Genomic DNA, 10132 nt, shown 5'->3' with positions numbered 1-10132 from the left:
GACTCCTGTCTCCCCTGTATGTCCTCAAACACATCGTGGTCTCCTGCGGCAGGACCTTTGCCCTTGCTGGGCCCTTTGGAATCTCTTTATTTATCTAGCTCACATATTTATCTAGCTCACTCTCTGGCTCCCTTCACATATCTTCATGAATATCTGTTCATCAGAGAGGTCTTCTTTACAGAAGAGCAACCCTTGGGGCGCTGGGGGTCTCAGTCAGTTGTGACTGACTCTTGGTTTTGGCTCAGGTTATGATCTCCTGGGTTGTGGGATCAAACCCCCTTTCAAGCTCAGCGCTCTGGGGCGTCTGCTTGAGATTCTCCCTCTCCCTCTGCCTCTCTCTCTTTCTCTAGAATAAATAAAATCATCAAAAGGTCCACCCTCGGGGCGCCTGGGTGGCTCAGTGGGTTAAGCCGCTGCCTTCGGCTCAGGTCATGATCTCAGGGTCCTGGGATCGAGTCCCACATCGGGCTCTCTGCTTAGCAGGGAACCTGCTTCCTCCTCTCTCCCTCTGCCTGCCTCTCTGCCTACTTGTGATCTCTCTCTGTCAAATAAATAAAATCTTTAAAAAAAAAAAAAAAAAGGTCCACCGTCATGCCCCATTCACCCTTTCCTCTTACACTTTCCCTTTCTCCCTGGTCCTTGTCATCATTTGACATGCTACGTGTATACTTCTTTGTCTCTCCTCCATGAGACCAAGTTCAAAGAGAGCATGGGCTTTGTTTTGTTCCCTGCTGCATCCCTGGGTCCTACAACAGCGCCTGGCACAGCACATGCTTGTTGAGTGATGAGAGGACCACCATCTAAGGGGAGGAGGTGAGACCATAAATAAACCGATAAGAGAGACCCTCCTGCAGATGGTGGTGAGTTGCTAGCTAGTTTGGTGCTAGAGTTTATTGGCTTTAGAGAAGAAACTGATTTCTTGTGCTTTAAGGACTGTGGAGCAATTTGTCCTTGTTGCAGGTATAAGTGGCCGACCTGCCTACACATGTCCTGGCATGTGCTTGTGTCCAGGGCACACATGGTGATGCCACATTCCAGGGGAGATAAAGCAAAGGAGAGTGCAGTGTCACTCAGGAATTCTCCCGTGATTACTGACAGCAATTTGAGACACTAGACTGAGAATGGCAAGAGTGTCCGAGTTGGGGAGACCCTTGGGTCAGGGTCAGGGTTATAACCTAGGTCTTCCAATTCCCAGGCTGGTACACACCACCGTAGCTTAAGGGAGCCGGCTTGCTTCTCCTCTGTGATTCTGTGCCATTCCACTGCATGAGATTTCTGCATCTCCGGACCACTGCTCTCTTTACAACAAATTCCAAAGGTGAATCAGCTAGATGGCCATCTTAGCAGGATGGATGGATGCCAATCACTAAGTTTGACTCTATTGTGTTTATGCTTACGTGGGTGATTATAATGGGAAACCATCAAGACAGGATCCAAATAAGGATTGCTCGTGTATCTAATTCCACAAGTCTTGCTGTTATGGTGTCACCCACGTTTGGATCATTTCGGAGCCGGTAGGGACCTCAGAGAGGACCCGTTCACAGTAACTTTAAGGCATTTTTTTTTTCAAAGCTATCACTGACCTATAGGCTAAATATGATTTTTTTAAAGCTATTTTTGTTGAACACCTGTGGGCTCTGAATCATCTCTAAAGAATGTCTTTCGGATCTTCAAAGTGTAATCTGAAAATCACTGATGTGCTTCACCTGTCTCCTTGTCCAGATGGAAAATCAAGCCACTCAAGAGGCGCAGTTGGGGATGCGGGTCTCCTGCCCCCCCTGGGCATCTTACTCTACCTCCCCAACTTCTCTGTTTCAGAACCTCTGCCATGGGGTGAGCAGCAAAGATTTGAACCCCTTTTCTCTCCTACTCGATCGGCAGCAGTTTCAGTTCCTAAGGTTAGGTAGGGAAGATGCAGGGATTCTTTTTTTTTTTTTTTTAAAGATTTTATTTATTTGAGAGACAGAGACCAAAAGTAGGCAGAGAGGCAGGCAGAGAGAGAAAGGAGGAAGCAGGCCCGCTGCTGAGCAGGGAACCCGATGCGGGACTTGATCCCAAGACCCTGGAATCATGACCTGAGCCAAAAGCAGAGGCCTTAACCCACTGAGTCACCCAGGCACCCCAGATGCTGGGATTCCTGACTCACACGAAAGGTTCTGGATTACCACAGGAGTATTAGTTCTCCCTCTTACGGGAGCTGAAGGCCATTGCTAGTCCCTGACCCTGACGTCCTCAGCTTCACTTCCTCTTTCCACTAAGCTCTTATGTGTACTTACTTTCAGTAAGGCCAACCCATGGGCATCTGGAGTTCTAAAACACACCTCCCAGTCCTTCAACATGGTGTTACGGGGCCTGGTATGAGGCCAAAAACCCCTATAAGCTGACCGACAGTGCTGTGTCTGGAGGGGGCTCCCTGAGACCTCTTATTACAGGGGACACAGGAGAAACTGGGTTTGGATGATCCTGAACGCAGGGGCCAGGTCTATCCAAGGGCAGAGGTGGAGGCACCCACCTTGGAGTGTGAAGCCTCCAGCGATTCAGATGGTTCTGGTCACTCCCCTGGCTCAGATTTCCTGAGCAGAAGCCAAGCTTCCAACAGTCGTTTGGCTTTCCTAGGAGGCGGGTCGCCTTGTCAGGGTGAAGCGACATTCTTATTTTGCCACTAGCCTCTGAGGGGATGGCAGAGGGAGGTCATTCCAAAGGGACTGCTCCCTTCTATGTGTGCAGCTTCTGAGGACAGAAAAGTATTCTCTGACACAAGTTTGGGAGAGGTGAAGATGGAGGATTCGTTCTGCGTCAGGATATGGCCAAGCCCAGAAGGCACGCCCTCTCAAGGCTAAAGGAGGGCGGTCTAGGGATCCAGCAGCCTGTCGTCTCTCATGGCTTGGGTTCATGTTGGGGACAACTGAGCGTTCATGACACCACCAACATGGCAGCGTGTTTACAGGTTTTATTTATAACAGGGTTTCCCAAGTATTTGCTGGTAGAGGCTGTGCCATTTCTACCTTCCTTCCTGCTTACGGTGACATGAAGGCTATGCCCTAACAGATCCAGGTCAGGGGCTGGTCACCAGCTTGTCGGTATGCAATGACCTTTGGATGGGCCACCGAGTAAATCAGCAGGGAGTTGCCTGGTTGTGTGTGCACTTGGGAGGGGACCAGTGAGTCTCGGTGGAGAGCTTTAGACAAACCCAGTGACCGCAGGGAAAGGATATGGTGGCTTAGGAAGGCTTGCAAACCATTATTAAAGGTGGAAGGCGGGGCAATTATGCTTTTCTAGAATTGGGGGTGGGGAAAGAGACAGAAGAGCATGTGCTTTTCTGTGCCGTCGCTCAGGCCAAGGAACTGAGCTGGCTCTAGATGCCATTAAAACAATACCCGACGCTCCACTGGTCTTGACCAGGGAGCTACTCTGAAGCTTTCTCCACATCTCACCATGCACTGGGGTTAGGAGGCGTAGATGTTTAAGATTCAGTTTGGGCTCGTAGAGAGGCACAGATCCTAGGTCCAAGGAAGACAGGGTGAGGACAAGGGGCAATCCAGGCCCAAGCTTTAGAAAGGACTCTAGCTGTGTGTGTGTGTGTGTGTGTGTCTGCCTGCCTGTGTGCTTTGCACCCCTTTCTTCTAGCAAGGGTAATTGGGAGGGAAACTATAATAGGAAAAAGAGACTAGTTCTGTTTTGTGAATGACTTCTGTTATCAAACAAGACCTATCCCCCGTTGTGTATTATTCATTTTTTCTCCCCTAGCCTGTTTTAAAGAAAGGAAGTAGGCAGTGTGCCTGTGCCCCTGGAGTGCGAGCTGGGGCAGGCAGGAGAGGTGGGGATGAGAATTCATACTCCAGAAGCTTTTCCCTCCAGGGCGGGCTCTGCCTTCAGAAGCAGCCTGTTCAAACAGCCGGCAGAGTTTGGGCTGTCTTTCTCTATCATACTTTTCCTAGCAGACCATGGGGAGCCCACAAAGTCCTTTCCTCCCTTTGATGTGTTCAGAGACAGCAGGGAACTTGATGGAGCGCCGGGATGAAAGGTGCAGGGAGTTCTGAGTTCTGAGATACGAAAGTTCAGAACCCAGATGACCTGCCAGGAAGCTGTTTTGGCCCAAACCGGGGGCCTCAATGGTCGGTGAATGGAACAATTAACAGAATGGAACAGAACAAAAACTTGGGTGAAAAGAGGGACAGGAGAGCCCCAGAGGCAAGATAGGAAAAAAAGGTGCTGGTATCAGAGGAATGAATTGGTCCAGAATGTATTTCATTAACAAAAACCAAACAAATGAAAAAAAGGGCAAAGAGAATAAGAAAGGACTGTCATCCTTCCAGGTTCACCTCTGGCTTCACGTGCCCCAACTATGGACTCCGCCCAAAGCAAGCTGAGCCAAGCCATGTCCTGCTAGCGCATAGCCCTGGCAAGCGGGACCACGAGGGGCCAGAGGGCCGTGTTGGCAGGGGAAGTGTGAAAGGGGCCAGTGACAAGCTGAGTGCCGGGCTTGCATGGTCAGGGGTCTTGATGCGGCTGTGGCGAGTCCCTTCTCAAACTCCAGTGACATCACCCACGAGTGGAGACACATTGAGGACAGCACAGGTACTGGTGGGCACGGGTTTTTATTCTCGGTGCACAGCAGTACTGGTTTCTGCTCATCTGCAACAAGCTTTATTGGTTTCCAAAAAAAAAAAAATAATAATAATAAGATTATCCCTTTTTAATCCCATCTTTCCAAACTCCTCTTCTTCCCGACTCAGTGGACAACATATTTAAATTTCAGATTTGCCAGTTTACAGCATTCCCCCCCCCAAAGAACCATATAAATACATGCAAAACATTGTACAGAGAGCTTAAATAATAGCCGAATGCAAACACCGTTAAGCCAAAGGCAGATTATGGCAACACACGCTGGGGTACACATTCCTTGGGTGTCACTGTGTTTGCTTTATGTCATGCAGACCACAACCGTCAATCTTTTGTTTGTTTTCCTTTTTTGTACAAAAATACCAGTGCTTGTTCTACTCGTTACTGGGGGGGAAAAAAAAGAAGAAGAAACTCGAAATTCCTATCTGCGTGCTGATTTGAAAAGCACAACGGAGATAGATCTTGTTGGCACGTACGTCCGGCATGTTCACATATGGCATATATACAGATGGGGAGCAAATGCGAACCAAAGGCCAATTCGGTCACCGGGAGCTCCCTTCCCTCCGTCTCTCCTCATCAAGAGGAAAGGGGACAGCAGGCCTGACAGCAGGGCTGGGCAGGCGAGGCACTGGCACTGAGCTACATGGAAGGGCATCTGGTCTATTCTGAGGGAAAGGCTGGAATGGCTTCAGAATAGCAGGTGTTGACCTGTGCCTCGTCCCGCCGCTGCGGTGGGTGGTCCCTAGATGCGGGAAGTGAGGACGTGCGCACTTTGTGATGGTATCACGGGCTGCTGAGAGCGATCACCAGGTCAAGGAAGCAGGAGAGGAAGGAGGTGAGGCATTTGGAGGCTGCATGCGGACTTGCCGCACCTTCCTGGGTTTTCGGCAGTGAGGTAATCGCGCAGATACCACTGTACAGACTCTCCCCTCTGAAGCTTGAGTGGAAGAAGAATCTCAGACCCTACAGAACCCACGGGTGTCAGAAGGATCGCGAGGTGATCTCGCTGACACCTTTGGGGATGGGGAGTCATCATTTCAGAGGGCAGAGGGCACCTCTGGGAAGGACCTAGCCCCGAGATGGTCATCGCGGGTTAGAACCAGCCTTTGTGACTTCCACTTAGAACTCTCTCCCCCATCTCACAGATCGCACACGACCTTTCTAGGGGAGGGGAAGTCCCAAATCGGAGCCTTGCACAAAAACTCACTAATGGAAAACTCCCAGGGCAAAGAACCCGTAAACATGGGTGAAAGAACCCATGTTTCTGGGTGAATGCAAACCCCCAATCAAAGCATCCTTGCAGCCCGAGAGATAGTCACACCTTGGGTACCACTCTGCCAGTTACTCATCAAAAGAAACACATCCAGGCAAGGCCCCTGACCCTGATTGCTGGTTACGAAAAAGCCTGGCACCCATCTTTATTGCGGTGGGGGTGGGGGGATCATACACTCATTTCTCGCTGGCTGCTTTCCTTCCCATCCACAGCCCACTGCCCGCTTTCCTAGGTTTCTCTAGGAGAATTATCTCACCTTCTCCCCATCCGACCCTTTTCAGATCGAAAGCACCATATGGGCGGAAAGCTTTATTAACTTACGCCATATTTACTCACTGCCAGTTGGATCACTAAAACTGAATAGAAAAAAAACTTATATAAAAAACATATGCACATAAACACTTAAACTTACTCAATTCCATATCAACAAAATTTATATTAAAAAAGTCTAGAACCCAACACATTTTCCCCCCGCTAAGTATAAAGATGGCTGTTTGGAGAAAGGAAGTATGGTGCGTTGGTTTTAAAACCAGTCGCAAATATACAAATTCGCCTGTCATGTCAAACAGCTGGTTTTGTGCTCCTTCCACAGGGTAACACGACAGCACTTTACGTCAAATCCTTTAAACAAATACATATGGCTGACTCAAAAATATCCATTTCTGAGCTAAAGAAAACTATATATTTTTGCATAATATTCTCTATTTTCTCTCCTACCATGGAAACTAGAAGACACACAAAAGCCATTGACTTTAAACAAGTAGACACAAGCCTTCAAGAGTAACCTGTCAGGCACCATGAGAGTCTTTTGGGAGCAGGAATGGTACAATAGCCTCCGAAGTTTGTTATTGGCTTGTTTTCAAAACTGATCTGAGGTAAGAAAAGACTTGACAGAACGAAATCTCCCAAAGTACTTAATAAATATGTGTACACCTAACACCTCAGGTGAGCTGTTTTGCTCCCACATGAGGATTTAAGACAGAGAAAAGATTGCTGAAGCATGTGACCTTTACAAAACCCAAATCAAATCTAGCGGGTTGCGCAGTAATGGGGTTGGGCAGGCGGTATTGGTTCTTTGCTCTTCCTGCCTCAGACAGCCCGGGTGGAAGGGGTGAGGGAGGAGGGATCCCGAAGAGAAGGCTGGAGAACATGGGTTCAGGCCGCCTTACTCTCACAAGTGGAAATTTGGCAGTTCACAAGAGCCTCGAGCTCCATCCCCCCACTCCCATCATTTCTTTCATGGGAATTGGTAGGCATGAGTTCACGGACCCCTGCACAGAAGAGCTGACGTCAACATCAGCAGGGATAAAAATGGAGCTCCCGCAAACGTGGTTCCACCTTGTCCCATTAAGAAATACTTAAAAAAGTCTCCTAGTGAGGTCCCCAGCTCCGTAGAGGCAGGTGGGAAGGGGATGCTTTGGGCAGTGTTCAGGGAAAGAAGGCACAGGGCTTAATCGTGCAGCAGTCAAGCACATTCTAGAGAGGGCCTTGAGTGGGGCATGTGGGAAAAAGGAAGAGAGGAAGGAGAACATTTCAAGGTGGGTCTTTTGCTCCTTTAAGTCAGCAAAATGTCACTGGAGCCCACTTGGGATGCATATTTTCAAAAGCAGAACATATAAGAAAGGCTGGGGACTGTTGAGTGACCGGATGGGTTAGAGGTCACGACAGAGCAGAATGACAAAGCTGAGGGGTGTGTCAAAGCTGGTACTTGGGCACCGAAGCTCAAGGTGTCTGGTTTCTCAGAGGAAGGTTTCTCAGAACCTGCTAGTATGGCCCTTTGGCCTCTCCCAAGGCTTCTCAGTACTCACTCCCCCAACAAGCAGGGCCTGTCCTAGAAGAACCTTGGCAGAAGGCTTTGAAAGTAGTAGTGGTCAACCCAGGGAGGATGGCAGAAGAGTTGGCTTTGATGGTCTGTCTTGTCCTGGACCTGCCTGCTGCTGGTCCTTGGGGATCCCAGGCTAGTAAGGAGGCAGGGCCTTTCTCAATCCATTCTTTTGCCACCACTTTAAGAACAGAAGAAAGCTTGGGCTTACAGTCAAAACTATATAATGAGCCTATGCAAACTTCATGGTCAAGGCTCATCTCCCTAGCACTTAGGAAGGACACACACCTGACAAGACGGCAGTTCAGAAGTGGAAAGTAACCTGGCAACCACAGAAACACATTCTTACCAGCTCTCAGTTGCTTCAAGGGGATCCTATTAGCAAAGCAACCTCCCTGCCTCTAGGACTAAGCTAAGGATTCCATTGGGGCCAGAAGGGAGAATGGCCAAAGTTGACCCAATTCAGCCATGTCCACTCCACTTTCCTAATCATCACAACTTTAAAAGAAAAAAAGGAAAAAAAAGTAAAAAAAGAAAAAGAAAGAGTGAAGGTAGGGCACACAGTGGTCACAAAAGACCAAAAGAACCGTAGGCAGGTTTGACTAGAAAGGCAGAAAGAGCTAGAGGGTTTTAGGTGTAAGTTTTGAAAATGGGAAAGTCATTTTAAAAACACTTGCTCTATAGGCTGATTCTATACATTCCATTCCTGCCTCTACACATTTCATTTGGGAACGTTTGTCTCTTGGAACCCTCGACTTAGCTTATAAATGGCACAGACTCGTAGGGTAAAATCTTGAAGTCAGGAGATGGTAACATACATATGCATACTGGGGAGAGTCTGGGTTGGGGACACGCCGAGAGAATTGTCATCATTTCTTTAAAAATGACAGCGGACACACCCAAGGAGTAGACCCTACCATTCGCTACGTGCCTGGGGTTCGAGTGGGTCCTGCTACAAACCCCAACTCAAGTTGAAGTTGAAATCCTCGGAGGTCTGTGCTCCTGCCTCTTCATGGTCAGATGGGGGTTCACACACACTTGGGAACAGCTGACACGACAGTGAAGTCCCATCGTCACCTTACAGATGGGACAGATGAAAAAGGACACGGGGAAAGCGGGGATGGGAGCCGGAGGACGAAGTTCAAACGGACGTCTCCAGGCTGTGCAGAGGGCTGTCTGAGTGGGAGGCGACAATTTGCACTTGGCTGCAGTCCACCGCGTTGTTGTTCTTGTTGGCGTACGGCGTGACCTCACCATCCAACAGGAGCGCCCTAGTCCCAGACGTAGGATTGTCAAGATTTTCCTCCTCGTGTTCATCCAGGAGCGGTGTTCGTGGCACTTCCTCATCTATGGCGAATTCAGGGTGGGTCATGAAGTTGTGGATGGAGTTTTGGTTCTTGGGTTTCTGAATACTTTCATGGAGGGAACTATGGAACGCTTTGACCACTTTGATCTATACGGGGGGGGGGTGGGTGGGAAGGAAAAGGGGAATGAGAAAACACAAAGGTGAGAATTGGCTAGGACAACAAAGAACTGGTGGCTTGAGGAGAGAAACAAAACCCCAACTACAAAACACTATGGCTCAGCAACCAAAACCAAACACATGAGAAGAGATTAGGGAACACGAGGAATGAGGAACGTCAACTTTCAAGCATGGGTGTGGCGTAGGGTGAGTAATGGCAAACAGCTGAATATTTCAAAGCTGCATTAAAAAAAAAAAAATGTAGAAAACCCAAAGCAAAGTTAGCATTCCCAAACAATCCATTCTTCAAACGAAACAGAAAACAAGGATTCATTAGTTCTTTTGGATGAGGGCAAGGACATGGGAACCAGGTGCAAATGAACAGCCGAACTTAAAAGATGATTCAGACATGTGGCTTTCTGTGTCGAGGCCAGACATTTTGTGAACGTGGGGTGGAAAAACTGCACACTGGAGTTATCGGTTTAAAGCCCTTAAAGGGTCGAACGCATACCAGTCCGTACATAAGATGCTTCAGGCGATAAGTGGCGATGGATACCGTGCAGCAAGGCAGACCAAACACTCATCATTTGTGTCAGCAGCATGCAAGAAATTATACTCTCTGGTTTAATCATTGCTCTTTGGGTCAGGGAACATGCATCTATTTGCATCCCACAACCTCTGCCATGTCCCCTTCCCCCCAAGACAGCAGAAGTCTGCCCCTCCCATCCCTCCCCTGGCAGATGGGGCTAAACCACGGGTACGAGAAGATGCCTTCCTCCTGACTACAGAGAGAAGAGCTGGCTGTCACGGTTCAAGTGTGCGTCCATGCCTCTGGGGCACTGCACGTGTGCCTGGCCTGCAGCTTTCTGCAGCTGTGGCGACATTGGGAAGGGGAGCATGACCTTACGTGGAGCAGGGAAGGGACAGCATCAGGAGAGAAACCCCCCGGGTC

General features: G+C 48.9%; 1 protein-coding gene across 6 annotated transcripts in view; it reads right to left on the bottom strand.

The window, feature by feature from the left end:
- Positions 1-4579: 4579 nt before the first annotated feature.
- ATP2B4 (ATPase plasma membrane Ca2+ transporting 4) overlaps positions 4580-10132 on the bottom strand; it is a 93663-nt gene continuing 88110 nt past the window's right edge. For all 6 annotated transcript variants that reach the window (XM_082703078.1, XM_082703082.1, XM_082703083.1 and 3 more), the window contains one exon: positions 4580-9171. In XM_082703078.1, coding sequence (XP_082559204.1) covers positions 8860-9171 — 312 coding nt within the window. In that variant the 3' untranslated portion in view covers positions 4580-8859. The remainder of the gene's footprint in view (positions 9172-10132) is intronic.

This window comes from Mustela nivalis, assembly GCF_964662115.1.
Source record: "Mustela nivalis genome assembly, chromosome: 16".
Lineage (NCBI taxonomy): Eukaryota > Metazoa > Chordata > Mammalia > Carnivora > Mustelidae > Mustela > Mustela nivalis.
Note: the sequence above shows the minus strand (reverse complement) of the source record. Positions and strands in the feature narration are given on the sequence as shown.